The 23,864-nt window shown below is 38.6% G+C and overlaps 2 protein-coding genes across 7 annotated transcripts; one reads left to right on the top strand and one right to left on the bottom strand.

The window, feature by feature from the left end:
• Positions 1-37: 37 nt before the first annotated feature.
• On the bottom strand, positions 38-16,271 carry lmbr1l (limb development membrane protein 1-like). Its single transcript, XM_058410667.1, has 17 exons — positions 15,894-16,271; positions 10,416-10,500; positions 9,123-9,156; positions 8,766-8,905; positions 8,201-8,304; positions 7,909-8,032; positions 7,095-7,163; positions 6,167-6,231; positions 5,414-5,486; positions 5,226-5,312; positions 5,054-5,130; positions 4,887-4,964; positions 4,267-4,340; positions 3,493-3,583; positions 3,324-3,390; positions 2,966-3,127; positions 38-1,650 (listed from the first exon to the last, which is right to left on the bottom strand). Exons 1-17 carry the CDS (start codon positions 15,957-15,959, stop codon positions 1,565-1,567), a joined length of 1,482 nt encoding a protein of 493 aa, XP_058266650.1. The 5' UTR covers positions 15,960-16,271; the 3' UTR covers positions 38-1,564.
• A 2,617-nt stretch (positions 16,272-18,888) lies between these two features.
• On the top strand, positions 18,889-22,630 carry dnajc22 (DnaJ (Hsp40) homolog, subfamily C, member 22). Of its 6 annotated transcripts, none has more exons than XM_058409888.1 (5): positions 18,889-18,949; positions 19,055-19,111; positions 19,491-20,118; positions 20,260-20,552; positions 22,367-22,628. In XM_058409888.1, exons 3-5 carry the CDS (start codon positions 19,572-19,574, stop codon positions 22,547-22,549), a joined length of 1,023 nt encoding a protein of 340 aa, XP_058265871.1. In that variant the 5' UTR covers positions 18,889-18,949; positions 19,055-19,111; positions 19,491-19,571; the 3' UTR covers positions 22,550-22,628. The 6 variants fall into 6 exon arrangements, with proteins under 6 accessions (XP_058265871.1, XP_058265869.1, XP_058265873.1 ...); XM_058409886.1 differs by having other exon boundaries at positions 18,895-18,949; positions 19,058-19,111; XM_058409887.1 differs by having other exon boundaries at positions 18,896-18,949; positions 19,058-19,106.
• The last annotated feature ends 1,234 nt before the right edge of the window (positions 22,631-23,864 follow it).

Here is a 23,864-nt window from a genome sequence, read left to right as displayed (position 1 = left end):
GTAACTAAAAACTTCACAAAAGGACAAAGAGACAGTGTTTAGAAAAAACAGATGAAAATACATTTATTGTTCTTTTGTGTGATTCAAAAGTTCATTTACAGACAATGTAAACAATGTGAAATTGTGTTCAGAATTCATTACTATTTTTCTACCCATGTCACTGTATAGGTTTTTGTTTTCTTTTCTTTTTTTTTGTTAAAAAACCTTCTTAACAATCTAAGATGATTGGATTTCTGTAGCTCAATGTTTTAATTGAGACAGCTCAAGATGTCTTTCAATCTTTCTACAATCAACCACATGCAAAACAAATGCATATTGTGGGAAAAAAAGTGAGCTCATTAGTGATAGTGTATGAAAGCAAAAAAATAAAATGGCATACCCTATCAGGAGAAATAAATGGCATATTAAAATCACAACCTTGTAGTGTGACTGGAATATACTGTCCCCTTCTGGCCATTACTTGTAGAACGTTTGTTTAAAACATGCTGATACAGCAAATGAAGTAAACGTGATGTGTATAAATAGTTTGTAAAAAATAATAATAACAATAATAATAAAAATTATAAAATAGCCCCAGAGAAGAAAAGTAGTATCAATGTCAGTTAGGCAAGTTCATTTCTCCTGTATATCTGTGATTATAAAGTGTTTGCATTTCACTGACTAGACACTACATGTCATGGCATAGATGGAATCTTATATAATCTTATATCCAGCACACACTTCCAATATATTATTGCACATGGTTAATTACCACATAATAATAAAAAAAAATTCACAGTTACAATGGTCCAAGACAGTTTTAAAACCTGGATATATCAAAGAAGGCAAGATTGAAAATAAGGTGCTTGTGAAAATCATCTGTAAAAGATAATCATGGCTCTGTAGAACTCAGAGCTTTTCCGAACACTGAGGGAAAAATTCCACAAAGAGAAAAACGTACTCTCTATTCACTCTAAAAAGATTGTTTCATCTAACTGTAAGGAGCATCCTGTATCCTCCCTCTCTCAGCAGACTGGGCTTCCTGCAACAGCCTTCCTCCAAAAGTGTCATTAAGACCCATGAGGAACTGCAATGGGATGGATGCACACTAAAAATAGTGGTGGATGGGAGGAAGGCGTCTTGGCTGCTGTACAGAGCTCAACAGGAAAGGGACAGTCGAGTTTAAGAGGTCATTTTCTGAAATAGCTTCAGTGAACGGCTATGTGTCAGTGTGGCACCTCTGACAGCCAGCGCACACTTTCATCAAGGTGTTTGTTCAAAAAATGTAAACACAGGACCTTCAGAGAACATGAAGGCAGCAATTTAAGAACTTCGCGTGTTTCTGGAACCACACACAGTACCTGCAATAAAACCTGCAGTAAAAGCTTAAAGTCCTGTAGGTCAAGATGTGACGATCACTTCCCAAGCAGCTGCTTTGACCTTCACCAGACTGCAAGAAACCTCATTCCTCCACTAGCCTACTGGTGATCTCATCACTCGTAGGCTGAGACTGAACAAGTCTGGTCTGGAATTTTCCACTGGATACGAAAACGCTTCCTCAGCTGATCTACCTGGAAAATCGCCATCATTGGATTTTTGAGAGTCCACTCGCCAACAGGAGCCGGAAATGGACTGCAGATCGGGACACGGTACAAGGCAGGCGATGGAGACCTGTTTATCGAAAGAGGAGGAGAAATGTTAGTTTACTCAAATTACATTCGTTTTATTTTTTAACTTCAATTGTCCAGGTGGGGTGAGTCTGCGCCTGTTGTGCATGATGAGATGCTTTATTGCTTAGCACGGATGAAAGAGTGATTATTCTGGGTTACTATATCAGCCTGAACAAATCTAGCCATTTGCCTCTAAGCATTTATCGTTTTCCTTCCGTGTTTCCGATAACAGAAGAATCAATTACTCAACGTTTTTAAAAAGCCATCCTGCTGAAATTCTACAGGCTAATGTGTGAAACTTCCAGGAGATTCCTAATTTATGAAATACTAAAACCTTCCATCTGGATCAGAGGTCCTTCATTCTGATGTTTGACGTGAACATTACCTGACTGTCTTTGCCTGATTTTTGCATTTTGCTGATGCCAAAGGATTGGATAACGGCACAAATGTTCAGGCATGTATATAAAATAGCATATAACTTTTTCCAACCAATTTCAGGTATTTTTTTTCCAGACCTTTTTCTAGAGTGTATATTAACCCTGATCAAATCAATTAAACCGAAAGTACTATCTCTAACCTCTAACACAATTATAGCTTAAAAGTATTCTTAGACCCTGACCTATTTGTACTAGCAGAAGGAGCACTTCTATATAGCACGCTGGATAAGGGAGTCTGCTAGATGATGTAAACGTAAATGCTAACCCAATACGAGATACCATCGGTCTCATGACTGAGTTTGGGGTGTGTTCATTTGGTTTATTTGTATTTGGTGGAGGGCAGATGGTGTGTCTGTGTGTGTGTGCGCGTGCTGGAGAAGGGGTTTGACATTTAGTCCTCGGCCCTTAGGGAACCCTACTGCCCTGCTGTCCCCTTTCACTTTCCTGAGAGAATTGTCCTCTTTCTATCTGAGGAAAAGAGACCAACCCTTAGGGAAACATGTCCTGCTCTGGAAACACCTAACCCAAAGACCAAATGAAAAAACACACACACAGCAGTCCTAGTTAACACAACCTCCAGCCCTATTGTACATTGTCAGTACATTGCACACATGGACGAAAATCAACTGAAACCAAACTAAGCACAAGTTAGTGGTTAAAAAGTGGGCTACAAGTGACAAACGCTCAAGACTCTAGTGGCATCCTGACATGATTTACAAGCCAAGGGGATATGTAATCACACACACACATTTCCCATGTGATAAAAAAAAGCCACACCCACATCCATCTAAGCAACCTTTGCACACAGGGAGTGAGTGGAAAACTACACAGAGGCATCAGTAATGTCCTAACAAAAAAAAAAAAAGTCATAAAACTAACCAAAGGCACGGATGAGTTCCCTCTGCACAGCCCACGTGACTGTGTTGATTAAACAGGCGGAGGTGAGACCAGCGAACAGCACGTTATACAGGAAGACTATGTGGAAGTTTCCCAGCCAGTTGTACCTTCCAAAGTCCCCAAGCAGATCAAACCTTGTGATTCCTAAACACAATTAAAACCAGGAGGAAAAAGTATGAATTTCATGAAAAAGAAGTGAACCGATACTGTTTGCTAAAACACACTCTTTGTGAACAGAGTGAAACATTACTATGCAGAAGTCTTTAGTTATGAAAATGTCTTTTGGTTTCATGTAACAAATACACAAATCACACCAGTTTTTCTTCATAGCATTGCTCACCCAGAGTACGAGAGAACACAGGCAGGGCTGAACTGAGAACCAGGAGACACACACAGTTCCCTATGATCTGTAGAGACACACACAAGCTCAAAGTGTGAGAATTTGTTCAAAAATGAATATGTGAGCATTTCTACACTGGTGAAACTGTAAGCACATGTAGCGTCTGTACCTGTGTGAGGTTGGTGTCTTGAGCTCGAGGACGAAGGCTGCTGAAAAGAGGAGAGCTGTAGAAACCTACCACTGAGGACACCATCAGATAGCTAGCATTGCCGTTAAGGACCAAAACACATCCAAGACAAAAGCATATGATTTTTATAATTAGACGTAAAATATCACTGCACAGTTCGGCAGCGTGGCCTGGTTCAATTCTGAACTCATTACTGTTACAATGTGGAGTATTGAATTTTCTGTACATGACTGCATCGGTTATCTCTGACTTTTACAGGTTTACACAGAAATAAATCACTTGTATAATTATTAAAAGCATTATGGAAATGACTCACTGGTTGAAGTGTGTTCCCAATGCTGTTATTAAAAAATAAATAAATAAATTGTGACGTACAGTAAAACAACATTTTCATCTCGAGACAAGAACCGACTTTGCAACAGGAACCAAATAGGTTCCTGGAACTACGGTAAAACCAGGCAACAATAGTCAGCCCTGGTATCTCTAGTAAAAAGAAATCCTCTAAACTTCTGATGCAGATCTAAGTGTCGTTGAAGCTAAGCATCACAGCTACACAGCGCCTCCTTGTGGAGAATCTTTAGCTTGCAAAGAGCGAGATTACGAGCAAATAAATGGTTACGGAGGTAGTGGACTCTTGATTAAAGTCTCATTTAGACAGCATTGCACTTCATGTGAGAATGAGAAGTGAGTTTGGAGTCAAAGAGCTACAGCAATAATGATTTTGATCCAAATGATACATGCATGAAGAAAGGATACAGGATAAGAACGACTTGCACTGTGGCCCCCAAAGAGCCAAACATAGAGAACGAAGCTAAGCCCAGGTGAGGGTCCTGTAATTAAAATAAATAAAGAATTTTATACATTAAACATAATACATTAAGCACACATACATACATACATACATAGAAACATAGTCACAGCAGCAGTTTTGCTGCATTCCTTGCTGAGCTGAAAAATCACACTAAATGTCATCTGGATTTGTACTGAGTTATGACAGGTAAGATTTACTGCATTATAAAATATACACACCTAACAAATCAACAGAGGAAAGGGAGGTGGATTAGTACAGGGCTGTGATAAGATGTTCATATTGTGTGTTCATATAAACCTTTGTGTGATACTAAATCATTTGATAGGATTTGCAATTATATGCATCTCATGTCATTTCTCTATACAGCGTGTAAACATTGGAGTGAAAAATTGTTACTCTGGGATGACAGTGCAACATACAATGACAAATTGCAAACACACAATATTGTGAGAGGAACACAGGACAAAAAAAACATTGTTGTACATATACATAAACCTTATGTATGTGTGTGTATACATAAATATGTATATATAATGTGTATGTGTGTCACTGAAAGAAATTTTACCTCCATCCCTCTAGGCATGGCAGACTCATCAAAAAGCAGTTCCAGCACATGGAAACATACCATCAACACGCACACCACCTGAAAAGCAATATCAACAAGCCTCGGCATTATTACAGCATGAATTAATATTATTAGAAAAACCAACCAAAGAAAATTCTCATCCTTACAGTTAACGCTAAGAGCAGTAGCATGACAAGTGGGTAGCCCAGGTTTCGCTGCCATGCAGACGCCTTTCTCCGTGTCTCTGTTGATTAAAAAAAAAAGAAAAGTAGTGATGAATACTGAGTGAAATCCAGTTGGGATTTATGTGAATCTACAGTCCTACATGTGAGTTCTTACCCAGAGCCATGCGCTTGGCCTGTATGCTCACAAACTGCCTCTTCATTGCCTCCATATTTAGGCTCAGCCAGCAGGAGGTGCTGCTACCTAGCAGAGAGAGAGAGAGAGAGTGAGAGACAGAGAGAGAGAATGTTAGTAATAAATACTGCATTTATAGTGCCTCATGTCACCTATAATCCTAAACTTACTTTTAAGTTTCCGGGAGAGAGAAGCCTCCTCAAACACAGCACAGTTCATCGTCTCTTCCACATCCTCCAGCAGCTGTCCAACAACACACAATCATCAGCATCACTTCAACTTTCATCTGCGTCTTACCCGGCTTTCCTAATACAGTTTGTGTTTACATTTTAAAAACTTCCCATGTCACCTTCATACCTTTAGAAAGGTTTGTTCCAAATACCAGTCTTCCCAATTGTTTACTTTGTATATTTTCTTAGACTACTCAGTTTAAGACATTGCTCGTGACAACAGTAAAGCAGAAAGAAAGAAATAGACTTTATCAGGAATGTTTTGACTCTGATGCGTCATCTTGTGGAATGCTGCATTTAATCCTCCAGATGTAAAAGTATATAGGCAAGTATGTGAACAATGCTGCTCACATTGCAACGACTTCTGACACTTCAAATACAACCCAGGCCTCTTTGTTTCACTTCAGACTGTATCAAACAAGCTTATTGTCCTATACCAACAAACCCGGTAGTGTAGTGTTCATTATGAATGGTTTGAATCTGGATGTGACAGCAGAAAGAGCCGCACCCTTTCAAACACGTCTGCTGACGTTGATGTTTTGAAAAGCTACATCAAGGGTGTTAGCTCAGACTGGCAAAAGTAGTCCTAAATTATAAATCTGGAACTTAAAGTGTGGCGTGATCATGGGTTGGGATCTTAGAAAATTTCAATTTGAGGTCATCTGCCCTGAAACTGATATATTGAATGCTTACCCGTGGTTTAACCAAAAAACTTCCAGTGATGCTGAACATGCGTGACATTCCAAAGGGAGTGCATACTGTTGAAGAGAAATACAGAACAGTCAGCATAATACAATTGAAGTATCCAAAAATATGCTCCCATGTACATCTTAAAACAAGAACTAATCCAAGCAGAAACCAGCGAAACTTTAGTTTCTCTAAGAAACCACTAGTCACAGTGTCTGGATGATACATTGACCAGGCATAACATTATGACCACCTGCCTAATATTGTGTTGGTCCCCTTTTTCCTGCCAAAACACAACAAACTGCGATGCACTGTGTATTCTGACACCTTTCTATAAGAACTGGCATTAATTTCTTCAGCAATTTGAGCAACAGTAGCTCGTCTGTTGGATCAGACCACACGGGCCCGCCTTCGCTCCCCACGTGCATCAATGAGCCTTGACACTGTCACCAATTTACCATTGTTCCTTTCTTGGCACACTTTTGATAGATACTGACCACTGCAGACCGGGAACACCCCACAAGAGCTGCAGTTTTGGAGATGCTCTGATCCAGTCATCTAGCCATAAAAATTTGGCCCTTGTCAAACTCGCTCAAATCCTTACGCTTACTGCTTCTAACACATCAACTCTGAGGACAAAATGTTCACTTGCTGCCTAATATATCCCACCCACTAACAGGTACCACGATGAGGAGAGCATCGGTGTTATTCACGGCACCCGTCACTGGTCATAATGTTATGCCTGATCAGTGTAAGTAAACGCGTTAACATTACGACAAACAGACACCACAGACATTTTGATTAGCCAGCTCTTACTCTAGTCTGTATTTGATTTTGAATTCTATCAGTGATAACTAAAACAACTGCACAATTATATATATATATATACAAAAAAAAAAAGAATGTTCACTCCACCCAAAATATGTATACTTACGTAATAGCAGCAGCACTCCGAACAGTGAGATACAAGAATAGAGGTAGGGCAGGTAGTACTCCCACAGGTCTGAAATAACATACAAGTGACTAAGATTAACAGGTGGAGTCAAGAAAACACAAAGAACATGACACTTTATACAAACTTTAGAAGCTTTGTTTACTGCCTTTCCTTTAAGAAATAATGTAACTAAAGAAAAAAGTAGTCCTTTTCTCTTTTAAAAATTATTAGCACAGCGCTGATCAATGCTCAGTTCAATAATTTTCTATTATAGCAGCAAGTTTTATACATCAGTGCATTCATTCTAATATATAATCATACAGAAAATGTTCGTGGCAGATGATCTGTACGAAAGAACGTAGAATTGTTGATATGGCGAGTTTTATCTGAGGACACATTTATTCAGCATATCTGTAAAGAGTATCCAGTGACACTGCTTTGTAAGTCAAAGATACATCTATAATTTGAACTTTTCTGAGTAGCATGACAGGCTGTATTTTTAGTCTTATTAAGAGAGGAAGAGAGGCTGATGAAGACTGTGTATAGCTGCTATAATGGTACAGTGTTTTACGAACGTTCTAAACAACAACATACGTGTTGTTCATCTATCATTAATAAATAAATGCAATTGTCGGTAAATTGTTGCGGTATAAGAAGAATAAAGCAGATCCGATGGTAATCAGCTTCATGGTGGTAAGAGAATCTCGTTTTTGTGTTGTTGATTCATTTCTTGTATACATGCGTCATAAATACACAACAAACTATTTTTGTTAAAGTGCATCAGAAAGAAATGTGTTCTCTAACACACACACACCATAGAGACTTTCCCTGGCGATGTTATCATGGAGGAGCGCTGATGCCACCCACACAATGCCGAGCACCAGCAGACTGAGCAGAACCAGCATCACGGTGGTCTCGTACACCCGGGCCATGACACCCTGTAACCCAATCAATCAAATCAATCAATCAATCACTACATACACAGGCATATTGACATAACATGCAGAATTCCACAAGACTCATAAATCAATGGGCATAACAATCAATGCATTTAAGACATATAACTGAGGAGTTACATATATATATAAATTAGAAATGCTGATTACCTTTCTGGAGCCAACAAAGCCTTCTGACTCTGTAAAGAAGTAAGCGAAGGGCATAAGGAAGACCAAGGAGATGTTGGAAAAGAGAAAGACCAAGTTCCAGAGACCTGCATAACAAAAGAATGATATAATGTGTCAGTAAAAATTGTGTAGTAACCATGGGAGTGCACTGTGCTTTAGTGTATTCTATAAAACTCTAATATTTTGTCTGCGAGTACATTAACTGATTGTATTATAGGAATACAGCGTCTTTAATAAGGTTCTTAAGAAACTTTTGAGCCATGGTGAAGTAACAGAAAATTACTTTGCACATGCTGTCTAAATTTCCCACATAACTCCTAAGTACCACTGTTATTACTAACACCTTGGCTCTGGTGGTTCGTGCCAGTGCTCACAAGTGATTGTCAATCATGATTTGTATGAGCACACACCTGGCCTGATACCAAGAAAACAGGCCTATAATGTCAATCATCGCCTTTTATGTTTCTGTTTTCGGCTTTTACATCAATCAAAGCTGAACACAGTCATTAACTGGCGTTGAAGATGCTTGTCTGTGTGTTTTTTGTACCGTGGATAAGCGACCCATTGAGCCACTGCATGTAGTAGTTGTGCGGAAAAGAGAGCAGGACTTCATTGGACAGGATGGAGATGGGCAGGAGGAGAACTGCACCCACGGCTACGGAGAGAGTGAACGTACACAACCACAACCTAGAGAGGACACAAAGCCAAAGAAAGAGGAGCGGCGTGCGTCAGTGACACGAGTCCAGCTATAAAATGAGATTGACCACGATGGAGGGCCAAAGGGCAAACCAGTGCAGACATTAACAATCAGAACACAGAGATAATCAGAGAAATCACACACGAGTCTTTTTATTACTTCAACACACTAGTTCCAATAGTCCATGTGAAGCGGTTCGGTACTTACGCGATTTTATTCACAGTAGCATCCTCAACGTCATCTGGAGAGATAAAACAGAGAGAGAGAACAAAAATCACATTGATGTGGTCAGCGTGCATCAGTAAGGAATACTTCATTTTGTATGTTGAGGTCAAATCAACAAGCTTCTGCAAGCTTCCTACTTTTACTAAAGCATTATGACTAAATTTGTTACAGGATTGTAAGACAGACAGTAACAGACAGGCAGACAAATATAACCAGACAGAGACATACAGACCCAAAGAACAACAGGAAAAGACAAAGACAGACAGACAGACAGAAAGACACAAATAGCAAGACAGCCAGTCTGACACAGACAGTCAAGGACAGAAAGGCAAAAAATAAGACACCACCACAGACAGTGGAAGAATGAAAGAAAGAAACATGCCACGAATCACAGACATTAAGATACAGACACACAATTACAGACAGGAAGGAAGAGAAGGAAGACCATGAAATGCTAGCTAAATATGACAAAACAGTGATATAAAAGTAACAACTTCTCTTTTTTGGAAAAGATGATGTAACAAAAAGCTGTAGGCCAGAGAAATAAATGGAAAACAAAAATTCTGATATACCTGGTAACTAAGAACTGAGACTAACAAAGTTTGCGCAATTCAATTCTGCCGCAAGGCAAAACGTGTGAGAACGTTGAAACAGCAAAACAAACTTCTGCAGATTTCTGGATGAGCTCCTGCCAAAATGCCAATCAATCCGGAAAATCTCTAGACAATCCAACCACTCAAGCTTTTCAAAAGTGTCATAAAGTATATAAACATCATTCTGTGCCTCAATTGTAATTGAGGCAAAACCTGCTGTTATTGATAGAGCAAACAAGTGGTGCTTTGTGTCTTGATAAAACAGAATAAGTGGACGCATGTTGTCAGACTTGGAGGTAAGGAGCCGTGTGTTTATTATCTCACGGAAACATTCTTCACAACCCCCAACCCCTTCATGTTGACAGGGACATTGCGTAAAAAGCCCTTCCACTGGCATCTGCAACACTGATCCTGGCATATCATCTTAACAACCCTGAGATAGAAATGCCAACATGCAGAAAACCCTGCTCTATATGCAAGGCTATCTATCATGTCTAAGCAGCAAGTAAGGTAAAAATGATCCAAAATGTTTTAGACTTAAGCGAAGGATCCTAGTGTTTTTTTTTTTTACTGCTTTGGCATTGGAAATAAATTATATTGCACCTTGAAATAGGCTGCAATGCATGTGCAACAGATAAAACAGCATTTATGATGAGAAGGTGCCCAAGGTGACTATACTTACCCGTAACAAACTCGGCATTCTTCTTGAAGTGTGTCAGAATGAAGTAGGACAAGATGTATAGGCAGACAAAGAGCTGCACGCAAATCTGTAAGAAAAATTAAGGAAGAATAATTACTAGGTTTGAAAGATGCCTGTAGAATGACTAAATTAACTGAACTAAAATAATTCACATATATTGCCTGACAGGAAAGATTGCTTATGCATATAAAGATTCATCCATCTGCCTTCAAACTACAGGTTGTCAAAAGAAAAGCATGTAAATTGCATTAAATGGAACTGGGAAAAGAAAGTTGCCTTTAGTACATGATCAGTCTTAGAAATAAGCTCCACTACCATCCAGAGTACAAAAGTCTCCCATCACACTGTACCCACACCCATACAATCGCAGGCTTATCGCTCCTGCACCATGCTGTGCTTATTCACAGCTGACCATACACCCGGGCAGCTTATCGATAGAGAACGTGCATAAATGTGGAGCTAATAACGAACTCAGCAGGTCGGTAAAGGCATCTTGGCTGTAATGGAGTGTGACGAACACAATGCAGCCATGACGTTACAAAGTCAGAGTGGAATACATACTTACCCAGGGCAAGGGGTTAGAACATGGGAGATAGATAGCATTGTGTAACTGATCGTGCACCAATATATACTTTGTGTGGGTGATTACAAAACACAATACTAAACCTATTATTAGCTCCGTCAGACTTGGCTAACTGAATTGAATGTAATCGATAGCTGGTGTACAATTGATTAGTACACCTAACATGGGCTAAGGATTCCACTATTTAGCTAACTCTGCTATAAAAATGACAAAGCTACTGCTAGAGAGCTACTTAGCTTCCTACCCTTTGACACAGAGGTACATTCATTAGCCTTATCAGGGTTTAACACGCCTAATACACATGCTCCCTTTTTGTGTCTAATAGTGCAAATAAATGTTACCATGTGGCTAATACAATGTTCCCCATACAACAAGTTTAATTAGAAAGAGGGAAAATTTGTGATTGGAAACAGTATTATATTTTAATAATAAATACTTGATTAGATATTACTGTTGTATGGTGCTAAGCAAATACTAAACATTAAATACCTACCAATAAACTAAACCACTCTGTAAAACAGCTCTGCATATTCGATCATTAATATGGATAAGTTCCAGTCGATATTTACATGCATGGTTGACTAATTAAGAGCTGAATGATTGATTATTCCACTAGCACATACAGCAAAAAAATAATCATGAATCACGGGATGAACTGTTTTTCTTTCCAAGGGTTTTCCACTGGCATAACTGCCAGTACTTATCACTGTTCCGACATGGAACAAACTGACACGGGTCAAAACACCCTACAACCCGCCTAAGTCTGTTTTGTTCGTTAAGAAAACATCATGTAATTAATTTCATCTAACAAAAAACGGTAAAGAGGAAAAGAGCAATTCAGGAATTGTCAGGAATCTGTGCTAAAACTTCATGAATGACAAAGAGGAAATGAAAAAGCAGCAACACATGGTGGAAGACAGACGATTGCAGCTCAAATCCCAGTGGATAGTAAAAACAGATGAAAGTGGCTGACCAGGGTTAAAAGAATGAGCGCACATGAGCTTAAACTAATGTCTATTTGTCTGACGAAGCTGTAACATTTAGTCTGATGTTGACCAACACATTACAGTTTCCCTACAAATACGTCTTTAAATATTGCGAGAGGCTTTTCATCAGCACTGTATTCTTCATTTCTGGTATTTGGTCATTGTTCTCTAGCCTGCAATGCATGTTTCAACACATTCATCCACTAAGCAGTGAGAAAAGAAGAACCACTTCAACATCCTTTTGCTGTTCTTTAACCCTTTGATTATCAAACACGATGGCATGATTAACTTTAAACCTGTTTCAGTTTTCATTTCATTTGTACACTTCAAGATTAATTACATGTATGAACACAACATCTGGTTTTGGTTTTTGGGGCAATGTCAAGCAACACAAAGAGAGACTGCATAACAAAATCACATCCTGCCACTCCAAATGACACCGGATTAAGAGTTCAGAGACAAGAAGAAGGGCAGGAAACAGGAATTTAAACCCTGTGCAAACATCAGCAAAAAAAAGAAATAAAAACATGTGACTGGTAAAGCACGTGTTCGAACCCACAACTGTGTAACTAGAATATCGCTCTCTTTACCTGAGGTCAAAATAAGAGCCTATACTTCCACCCTATAGTGACAGATGGCTTTAGGAGACACAATAAGCCACAACCGTCATCACCCATCCACCCTGTTCTTATTGGCAATATGACAAAGCCTTTAAGGAGGTGCAGTTTATGTATTCTACTAGCTATTTACATTGGAGGAGAAGTAGCTTAGAAACCAAACAAAAAAATGTTTTCTCCTAATTCAGGATTTCACGCAATCGCACTGAACTGGAACAGGGGGAAAAAATACCTGCAGTAAACTGAACTAGACAAAAAAAATCTTTATTTCTGATACTCGGTGAGCTAAATGGAAATTATAAGCTAGAAAGCAACTACACTCAGACTGTCTACCAAATAGTGTTGTAATGTATTATTTGCCTTTGTAATACTGATCTCAAGGATTCTGTATAAGATATCTGAAAGCATTTTGACAAATTATGGCTTTACTGCATTCTTAAAGACGAAAAAAAAACCTGTCCACAATCACAGTCACTGATATTATCTAACTTCTTCAAGGTCTTGGCTGCTGTTGTTAAATTACAGTAGTTATCTTATTGTTAGACAAAATTAGTTAGAATTACACAATAGATAGCTCAAAGCACATGCTTGGTTTATTTTACCCAATACAATAATTAACATGATATGAGCTACCTTGTGAGCTAACATTGTTATAAGTAACATTTTATTATTATTAAATGTATAATAGCTATTGCAAGAGAGATTGCATTAGCTAAGGTCACTGCACTGCAGTATGGTGGTTTAGCAGGTAGATTTGCCTCTTTACAGCTCCAGGGTCTTCCAATTCAGTCCTGAGCTCAGATTACTGTTTGTTTGAGGACTAAGATGATGTCCCTGGGCTCACCATGATCCTCCCCCTCCCAAAATATGGTGGTTAGTGGATTGACTAGTTGTTATAACCCCTCTTGTTTTGAAAGTGTGTGCATGTTGCACTGCAATGGAGTTCTATCCAGAGTGCATTTCTGCCTCATATCCAGTCTTTCTGGGATGGTTTCTGGATCCATCATGACTCTGACCGAGATAAAACAGTCACTGAATAGATAAGATAAAAGGATTTTTACTGTAACAAATCATAGGTTTGCTTACTTGTTAATAACATTGAAAAGCAAAGCAAAATCTTTTAATATAATCTCCTTATTCTCATATTTTAAATATTTAAAGTTGTCGTTTGCCAAAATAGTAAAAATCAATTGAACCAACACAACGAGGAAGGCCTACACTGTGGTGTGAACATGTTCTGGGGCAGATTATCTGTTCACCAAGACAAACATGAGACAAAGACTGGGTTTATAACTAAGCTAAACTGAAAAGGTCAGAGATCTTGCTCACCAACCCCAACCCCATGTATGTAAAGTCTCTTTTTATTGAGGTTTCTTGCTAGATATACAAACAACGGAACCCATAAATGAAGACGATCGCCGCTCACTAAACTACCTGAAACAAGTTGTTCAGGCTGGATCATACAACAGCACACTATAAAGAGAATATAGAGGAGAACCACATGCTCCTATGAAGCACAACAAAATACAACACGTACCTCAACAAACACTCGATCATGAGGTTACGATTACCCCACTCTTTTACTCCATCCTGTCTCAAGTGTGTAATTTCCAAAAACAAATTCTACAAATAGGCACAACTGTTTCATCACACCATTAGTAAGCAGTAAGCAGGCTGCGTTATAGGTTTGACAGGATGCTATGGTACAGACATTTCCAAAACTTGTGACACAGAATTCTGACGCCATACATAGAATTTCTGACTTGCATTAACACAGATGTGTAAAAAAAGTGGTCCTTTATATCATCTGGTTAAGTTTCCTTCACCATTGTTTCTCAAATAAACTGGTCAAATTTCTACACATTTGAAAAGGTTTAGATGAGTGTTTCCAATATGGGGTCCATTACTTTTAATTCAATTGCAATGGTGGAAACATACTTTTATCAAGGTCTGATTGACGTGTCTGTTTGTCTCTTTAATTGAATCAGTATAATCCAAATCCTTTAGAAACAATGCCTATAAATAATGTCAACTTGATAGAAAACATATTATTCACGTTATATATTGCACACATTTAAATAATGTTCATAAAATAAACAAGTAGAATGTCTGTGTAATTTCTATCACAAATAATGTGTGCCTGTCAACAAACAATTTAAGAAACCCCCCCACAAAAAAAACCTTAAACACATGATGTCCCAAAAAGTAGTATCTGGACCTACCCCCTTCCCCATTATTATTTATTTTCCTTGTAGAAACCCTGTCCAATTCCTACAGTGGCATATTGCAGATCACAACACAGAACAATTTTAGTGCAGACCTTGCAGTATTACGATTATGGAAAAAATATTCCACATCCAGCAGGAATGTGACTCAAGAGAGCACAAGAGAACTGTGTGCATAAAAAGTGCATGTTCACGTGGCTAGTAAAAACAAATACAGCTCAGTTTTACATAACCACACAGGCCAGGTCATGATTATAAAACTGACAGCAGACCTTCAGCTGTGGAGTTCATTAGACACTGATCTGCTCCTGCAAACAGCTGAGTCAAGATACAGGTTGAATTTCTCAACTGACCCGGCTCTATCCATTAACAATGTGATGTTATTTCAACCTGATTCGTGTGTGAAATTGCTGGATATGCATGTCTCGAAGTATTCTCTCCGGTTATCGGAAAGTTGCTGAAGTGTAAGATTTGTGCCGTCCAAGTGTAAAGGTCAGCATCATTGCCTCGTTGTAAGTTTCTTCATGACTGAAGTTCACTTTGCGTTATACAAGTCCAATAAAGACATAATCATAACACAACGTGGCTGATTATCTCACGAATTTGCAAGTCTCCGAAATCTTCTTGACATGTGGCTGTGTTTAATATTCCATTTAGATATCTAGTAAAAGATATGTTATGCAGCAGTTCCATGATGCTTGAATAAATACAGGTTCACAGAGCTTAACTAACAAAATATGGTATACAAAATGAATATTAAGAAAGGTTTATCCCAGGAGCTTCTGTATTATTAAACATAGTAAAATGTTTAGGGTTTTAAATCAAGACTAGGTTCAAACAAAGCACATGATGTCCCAAAATGTAGTCTCTAGACCAACCCCCTGCCCTTAATTATTTATTTTTCTTGTATTTCACAATCATTAGGCTCAAATCAATCAACATGATAGCAAACACCTTCTTTTTAGTGTTGGCTTTGTTGGTGAATGTTAACCATGAGCTCTCTCATTATGTTAAATAACCAAGATCAAAGTTTGGATAGTTAAACTTACGATGATCTCTCGGACCCGGTCGTGGAAGAGCTGCTCTCTAACCGACACGTCGTCGTTCGTTTCCATCCTCCGAAATCATATCCTGAGGAACTGAGATTAAGATATTGGCATTTAAACTAAAGCCAACAACAACAAAAAAAGGAAGTTGCAGTTTGTTCTAATGCAGGCGGTCTCTCTGATCAGAGCGTTACATGTAACAGCTAATGTCCCTGTAATGTCCCTTTCCGGAGAAGTTACAAGCGAAGTCGAGCCTAAACTACATTTCTACAGCTTTAAAGACAATATTGTGCGCGATCGGAAAACACGAATGCATTAATCGTGAGGAGCCACAACACAGCACACTGCAAACATTCTAGCCCACGCTATCCTACACCTTCTATGGGGGGTTGCGTTAGAATGGGAGGAGAGTGGGCGGGGTTATTGCGTTTAAAATAAAATTGGGCGCGGCTTTCCCTGAGACAAAGGTTCTCGCTTCTCTGTAGATCTCTTTTTTCAGGGTCCTATTTATTTATTTTGAAGAGAAGAAATATCTTCATATACATATATACAGGCATATGACCCATGACAGGTGAAGTGAACAACACTGATGATCTCCTGTTAGTGGGTGGGATATATTAGGCAGCAAGTGAACATTTTGTCCTCAAAGTTGATGTGTTAGAAGCAGGAAAAATGGGCAAGCATAAGGATTTGAGCGAGTTCGACCAAGGCCAAATTGTGATGGCTAGATGACTGGATCAGAGCATCTCCAAAACTGCAGCCCTTTTTGGGATGTTCCTGGTCAGCATCTATCAAAACTGGTCCAAAGAAGGTGAACCGGCGACAGGGTCATGGGCGGCCAAGGCTCATTGATGGGGATGAAGGCTGGCCCGTGTGATCTGATCCAACAGACGAGCTACTGTTGCTCAAATTGCTGAAGAAGTTAATGCTGGTTCTGATAGAAAGGTGTCAGAATACACAGTGCATGATGGGTCATGGCATTTGTCGCAGCAATAGGGGGATCAACATAATATTAGGTAGGTAGTCATAATGTTATGCTTGATCAGTGTACATATCAATATATCACAGTATACAGTATATGGGGGTGGTAGCTCAAGTGGCTAAGGCTCTGGGTTGTTGACTGGAAGATCATGGTTCAAGCCCCAGCACCGCCCAGCTGCCACTGTTGGGCACTCCTTGAGCAAGGCCCCCAGTCCCCAGTGCTCCTGCATCATGGCTGACCCTGTGCTCTGACCCCAACCCCCAAGGATGGGCTATGCAAAGAAAGAATTTCACTGTGCAGTAATGTATATGTGACAAATAAAGACTACTTAACAATATAATGTGTCAAGTCCAGCCTTCAAATGATTCATATATTTAGCTTGAATGAAGCGTGCTAGGGTCGCTCAGGCACCACACAGGTAACATACGTGATCTGTACAGTGTATAAAAATAAAGAGAGCTGTTCTCAACTTTCCAAGGTCCATAGAGCATTTCGGATTCATAAACAGGGCATCACTGCATGACAGATGTCTGATCTCTGTGAAGTCTGTCATTGCTTAATTTAAATTGCTGAGCCAGACAGCACTATTGAACACCTGCCTTGTTGAGCCTGTGGTATGCTAAGAATCTTCTTCCTGGAAGAAAACAAGCACCTGGGGTCTAGACCTTGTCTAGGCCATGTAAGTATGCATACAGCCCCCTCTGAAATTATTGGAATGGCAAGGCATTCAACATAGAATACATTTTGTATCAGACCACCCAAAATGTAACACAAGCAAAAATATTGGAACCTGTGACTGGTGTTTCTATGTTACCAACATGTGTCCTGTTAGACTGATTGTTTAAACAATGAATAGCTATGAACAACTACTCTTGGTTTTAGCCATCAGATTGAAATAAACAGCAATTGAAAGGCGGTGTTAAAGGTGTGGAGATGCAACACATCAGAAGAAACTAACAATTTGGTGTTGTCAGTGATTGACAGGCATGTTAAACCTATTCCAAGCAAAGGATATGCAATCCTATATTATTGTTTTGTTTTGTTTTGACTTTATTTTACTTCTAGACATATCTGTTCCTTTACTTTTGCTCACCTCAAAATTGGATGGTCCCTGGTTCCATGTCAGGGTGTTTAACACATCTAGATATCAATTCCAGGAAATAAATCTCATCTCGAGTTTATGAATTCAATTATCCATCTTTCCCTATTTTTCTCTAAGATGGATATCTCTATCCATCTTTGGATCTCAAACCCTAATGAAAAAAGTCATTTTGTGCGAAACACAAAAAAAAAGGACTTGGCCTTGCTGTTCCAATAGTTATGGATGGGACTGTAAATGAGACTTGAAATGTAATCATGTCTGCAATAAGGTAGCATATTTATTACCACTATGACAAAGTTAGGAATATGCTACTTTTCCCTTATCTTTTGGAGTTTTCTGTGTAGAATGTAGTCATTTGGGGGATTCAGAATGTCATAAATTGTGCCTAATGTGATGATGTTAAGCAGCAGGATGCAGATGATGTTAGGCAGCGGGTCACATTGCCAGGATGTCACATTTCCCACCATTCAAAATCACGACAGTTATTCTCGTTTCCAATGATCCTGGGGTAGGCTCCAGAGCCGCCAAAAGCCTGACCAGGATACTGAAGGTGTTAAAAGTAGCATTAAAAGTAAAACAAGATATTACTTGAATAAAAGTATCACACACAACAAGCCAGAAAAAAGTGCATGCTCCAGACCTTGAAATAAAAAGCCTGCATGTTGTTTTTTAAAAATAAGTTCAGTTTTAGCACTGAACTCTAGTCTAATCAATACATAATGTGTTTTGGAAGACCAATAATTTATTTATTCAAAGTATTAATTCTGCCTAAGTATAGCCTACTTATGAATTAGTTCACCAGGGAAGCTGTACAGACACGTTAAAGTTCTGCCAAACCTTTAATGCTTGATCAGTAAGTGTGTATTACGTTAACATTACAAAGACTGCTGCAATTTCATCTTCCAAAGTCCAAAGTCTAAACTGACACCAATATGGAAGCTATCCATTTCAGGAGAGTTTGGAGCAGATTTGAGGGTGAAGCGCCTACAAACGTCTCCATTTAACTGCATTTATTTGTTTTTCTCCGGAATATGACTGAGCAACTTTGAATCCATGTGTGTTATTTTGTGTTTCCGCCAGTAGTAAAACTGAAGGAAGTCGCTTGCTGTTTTTACAAGCCATCTTCACGTAGGTAAGGTGAGTCGTGACTCGAGTCAAAAGGTTTTGTGGAAACATATTTGCATGTTAACTCACAGAAAATTACAAATAGTTGGGATTTATCCGTTTGTAGGTTTGTTTGTAGTGGTAAAAGAAGTTTAATCATGTTAAAACATTTGTAATTGTGTTATTGTAGTGGTTTATTTATCCTGATTTGGATTTAGTGAGTTAAGGTGCTCTCTTCCTCAGGCAAAATAAGTAAAATGTGACCGGTGGAGTTGAGTTACAATTACAGATACTATCAGTCATGTCACTCAACGTGAATGTTAAAAATAAAATGCAATAATAATGCTTTGACTTCACATTGACATCTTTGTACTTTATTATTTTAGCTTTTTTGTTGTTTGTCTGTGTGCAGATTTCTAGCAAAATTACTCTATAAAATTAGCAGTGAAGAGAAGTGTTTTCCTCTGCTAGATGGACTTCTGAGGATGCTCTTATGCCTAAGAGTCTAATAACAACCTACGCCCTCTGGGCAGTGGGAGGCCCACTGGGACTTCATCACCTGTACCTGAGAAGGGACAGCCATGCTCTCTTGTGGATGCTCACTTTGGGTGGTTTTGGGTTCGGTTGGCTCAGAGAGTTCTTCCGAATCCCAGCTTACGTGAGCGAAGCCAACAAAGAGGCTGAGAGAGTCAGACGCCCGTCCAACAATCCTCCACCAATCGGCTTGGTTCGCGTTGCTGGTCAGGTTTGCGTCGGCATTTACTTTGGATCGCTTGCTTTGATCAGTCTGAACTCTCTGAACTTTTTCTACCTGCTTGTGCTGCCATTGAGTGTTGGTGCAGGGGTGCACCTGGTGTCCAGCGTTGGTCAGCAGACTTCTGACCCGCAGAAGATCCTCACAGCATGTATCATGACCTCGGCCATATTCTACGGCAGCAAACTTTCACCTCTTCCCATAAGCTTAGCAGCTAGTGTCACTGCCGCACAGCATAGAAAGTTTAAACTTCCTCAACATGTAAGATCTACACCAGAGCCATTGGGTAAGTCTTATACACATACAACTAAACACAGTCCAGATCATATATTTGATCTAAAATATGAGAAAATAAACATATCAGTGTTCTTGTGATGTCTTTATTTTATTCTTCACTGTTGTGTATTTTTATTTCTGTGTTTCCTAGGACCTCGTGTCTATCGCCTTAGCCTAGCTCTGCTGGCTTTCTCAGCTCCTCTCGGATACTGCGTTTTTCACAACACCACAGCTACTTTATACTACATTTCAGACTGTGTGGCAGCATTTCTTGACATGTTTTGGTTCTTTCCTTGGCTCAGAGGGGTTGTGGAGTACTTTCTGCTGTTGCCATACCGGATCTTGTGCGCGATGACTGGAGGGAGTTATTATGAGGAGAGCTGGAAGAAGGTTCTGGAAATACTTCTCAATGAATACAGCAAAAGAGAGATCGAGGCAATGAAGGTGAGGCCAAATGAACAGATGTCAAATCAGTTGCTTTAAATCTCATCTCAAAGCCCACATGTTTAGCTTGAACAGCTTGCACAAACTAAAGATCCAGATTTACGAGGCTGCTGCACAAACACTTCACACCCTCAGCCGGTATGAAGTAAGGATGGAAGTGGGTTGTATTTTAATGCCCTGATTCTCAGTCTTGGTGTTGAAGCACCCATGCTCTGCATGTTTTAGTGTTTTCTCTGCTCTAACACACAGTTATATATATAAATAATATATATATATATAAATATATGGTATATATGGATGGTGAAAATGTGCATGGAACAACAGACATACTCAAGCAACCTAACTGAGAATTTTTTAAACCATCAAATTTTAATATTCATTAAGAAAAAAGAAACACTGATTGATTTTTTTCTATAGCAGCATGTCCCACAATGTTTATCCTTCTTATACCACAATTCATCAACCATTACAATGTTTAATGTATTCTTAAACAACATACTTTTTATTAACGCAGCTAGAGAAATCATACCCTTTTTTAATTAACTTAATAAGACGAAAAAGATGCAACGTTCTATGTCACTAAGACACCGGAAGGTGCATAGTCCTCTTTCCTATGAAGAAAAACGTACCGATTGTAAAAAAACACTGACATTTCTTCCATTAACCATATATAAACTGTTATAAATAACAGTAGAGTATATTTCCTATTGTCAGCTGCTGTTCTTCTTCTTCTTGGCCACAGGGGACGCCACAGTGAATAATCTCTCTCCACCTATCCCTATCTTCTGCATCCTCAACAGTTGCACCCACTAGCTTCACATCCTCATTTATTACATCCATATACCTCCTCTTTGGCCCTCCTCTTTGCCTCCTGCCTGGCAGCTCCATGTCTAACATTCTCCTACCAATATACTCACTCTCCCTCCTCTGGACATGTCCAAACCATCTTAGTCTGGCCTCCCTAACTTTGTCTCCCAAACATCCAACATGAGCTGTCCCTCTGATGTACTCGTTCCTAATCCTGTCCAACCTTGTCACTCCCAAAGAGAACCTCAACATCTTCAGCTCTGCTATCTCCAGCTCTGACTTCTCAGTGACACTGTCTCTAAACCATACAGCATGGCCGGTCTCACCACTGTCTTGTACACCTTCCCCTTGATTTTCGCTATTATAGATAATTAATCAACATCTTCTGACCAGTTAACTGATCAGTCAGTAGTGCTGTGGTATAATATGTTTTGCGACAATAAACATTTCACAGACCATTATATACATTCTCGATTAAAATGCACTACACATTAAAGGACTAATTCTAAACACAATTTTCAGTCAAAACTATTTAAATATTATCCAATATGCATCTATGCATTCTCTTTGCCTTTATAAATATCTCAAACCTCTTTGTATGTCCCCTGCTTGGATGCCAGTTAACACACATGTACACCCCCCTCACAAACAAACACACACACACACACACACTGACTCTTTCATCCTAATAAACTTCCTACAACTGTGCCAGATGTCCTCCACAGCTCTTTAAATTCTTCGTATGAAGCCTTCTTATGATATGTATTAATGCCTTGCTGTATATATTCTATCTTTGTAAAGTAGAGGCACATCTTTCTCTCTCTTTTTAATTCAAAGACTATACATAATACACTGTACATTAAGGAATAAGATACTAATGCTTGCTTTATGCTTTATCTTAGAATAATTTCACTATGAAAATGAGTACTTGAATAATTTATGACTGTTGGAACAAAGAACTCAAGCCCTAGATGTATCCAAGATCTGAGTCCTCTCCTCTGTTGTAGGTGCTGTCAGTGTCTGAGGGAGCCACGCTGGAGGAGATCTCTCACAGCTACAGGGAGCTCGCTAAATTATGGCACCCAGACCGGAACCCCAAGAAGAAACAAGAAGCAGAGGAAATGTTCATTAAAATCAATGATGCATATGAGACTCTGCTCCACAGATATAAGCCTCAAAGCAGGAAATGACTTCAGACTGCATGTCTGTAGTAGTCTACCATCCAGTGGTCATAAAGTGTACTTTCTGGAATGTAACTTTTGCATTAGTTACATTAGTTACGAGGGCATTGTATAATTAATTTGACTGTTGGTCACAATGCAAATTGTATCCATACGGAATGATTGAGCTAATTTTGGGCAGCACTTTGACTCATGTGCCATTTTTTCTGTGTCTATGTGGGTTTTCTCCAGATTCTTGGGTTTCCTCCCACCTCTGCAAAACATGTTGGTAGGTAGTTTCATGACACTAAATTGTCTTGAGACCGTCTGTGTTTGTGTGTTGTGTCCAGATCCACCATGACCTTAACCAGGATTAAACAATTACTGATATTAAGTCAAGTAGATCTTTATTAACATCCCAGTCATATACAATATACAGCACACAGCTGAGAGTGTTTCTCCTGGACCCATGGCTCACTGAACGAATCAAGAAATATTCAGCCAAATTTTCCTTTTTGGAGAGAAAATTTTTTGCTAATTTTTCCATTATTTGGAAGAGAATCACTATGTTTATTTTTCTGTTAAATCATTTAGCAGATGCCTTTTATTCAAACTAACTTCAAGAAGTAGATTCACTGCTGCAACCAATCAACCAAAGATAAATCCTTGATAGTTATAAAATAAATTATTAAATAGATCATTTGGAGTAAATGATCAATTAGATTTATTGAGGAAATTTTGCTGTTTTTATATTTTCTATACTATTGTCCTTTTTTAAATAAAAGTAATACTACTACTACTACTACTAATAATAATAATAATAAGTATTATTATATATGTGCAATAATAATAATAATTATTATTATTATTATTATTATTATTATTATTACCCTAGTTCCCTTTTTTGCTTCAGTTTAGTTGATTAGCCTACTGATCTGTTTATTATTTATAATATTAGTTTATATATTGAAACGTTTAATACTTTAAGGCAGTATTTAAGGCAGGTTGAGCATAAGACATCATATAAATTATAACTTCAATACTAGTTAGACTGTATACATGTAGACTATTATCAATAGAATATGTCTAATAAACATATAAAAGAATGTATATATTTTTTTTAAACAAATGTGCAGATTTTGCCTTAGCTAAAGTTGGCTAAAAGATATAAAACTTAAAGCAAAATACTACTATGTATTATTTACTGTGTAATTCATCATAATATTATTTGTCAGCCTTCTCCAGCACAATCTAGTGCTTTGTATTTCACAATCAGGCTGTTGATTTTTCATTTTGAAGAATGAAAACTAAAATTGAATATCTTATTGAATATCCTATATAGAGT

The sequence above is a fragment of the Hemibagrus wyckioides genome, linkage group LG15 (genome assembly GCF_019097595.1).
Source record: "Hemibagrus wyckioides isolate EC202008001 linkage group LG15, SWU_Hwy_1.0, whole genome shotgun sequence".
NCBI lineage: Eukaryota > Metazoa > Chordata > Actinopteri > Siluriformes > Bagridae > Hemibagrus > Hemibagrus wyckioides.
This window is presented reverse-complemented; position numbering and strand designations above follow the sequence as displayed.

Coding starts and splice junctions, on each gene's coding strand:
- lmbr1l (XM_058410667.1), bottom strand. CDS start 15,959: ATGGAAACGAACGACGACGTGTCGGTTAGAGAGCAGCTCTTCCACGAC. Junction 3,584..4,266: donor GTGCAAGTCGTTCTTATCCT/GTATCCTTTCTT, acceptor CGGCAATGCTAG/CTATCTGATGGTGTCCTCAG. Junction 3,128..3,323: donor TGTGTTCTCTCGTACTCTGG/GTGAGCAATGCT, acceptor AATTGTGTTTAG/GAATCACAAGGTTTGATCTG.
- dnajc22 (XM_058409890.1), top strand. CDS start 19,572: ATGCCTAAGAGTCTAATAACAACCTACGCCCTCTGGGCAGTGGGAGGC. Junction 20,119..20,259: donor ATCTACACCAGAGCCATTGG/GTAAGTCTTATA, acceptor TGTGTTTCCTAG/GACCTCGTGTCTATCGCCTT. Junction 20,553..22,366: donor GAGAGATCGAGGCAATGAAG/GTGAGGCCAAAT, acceptor CCTCTGTTGTAG/GTGCTGTCAGTGTCTGAGGG.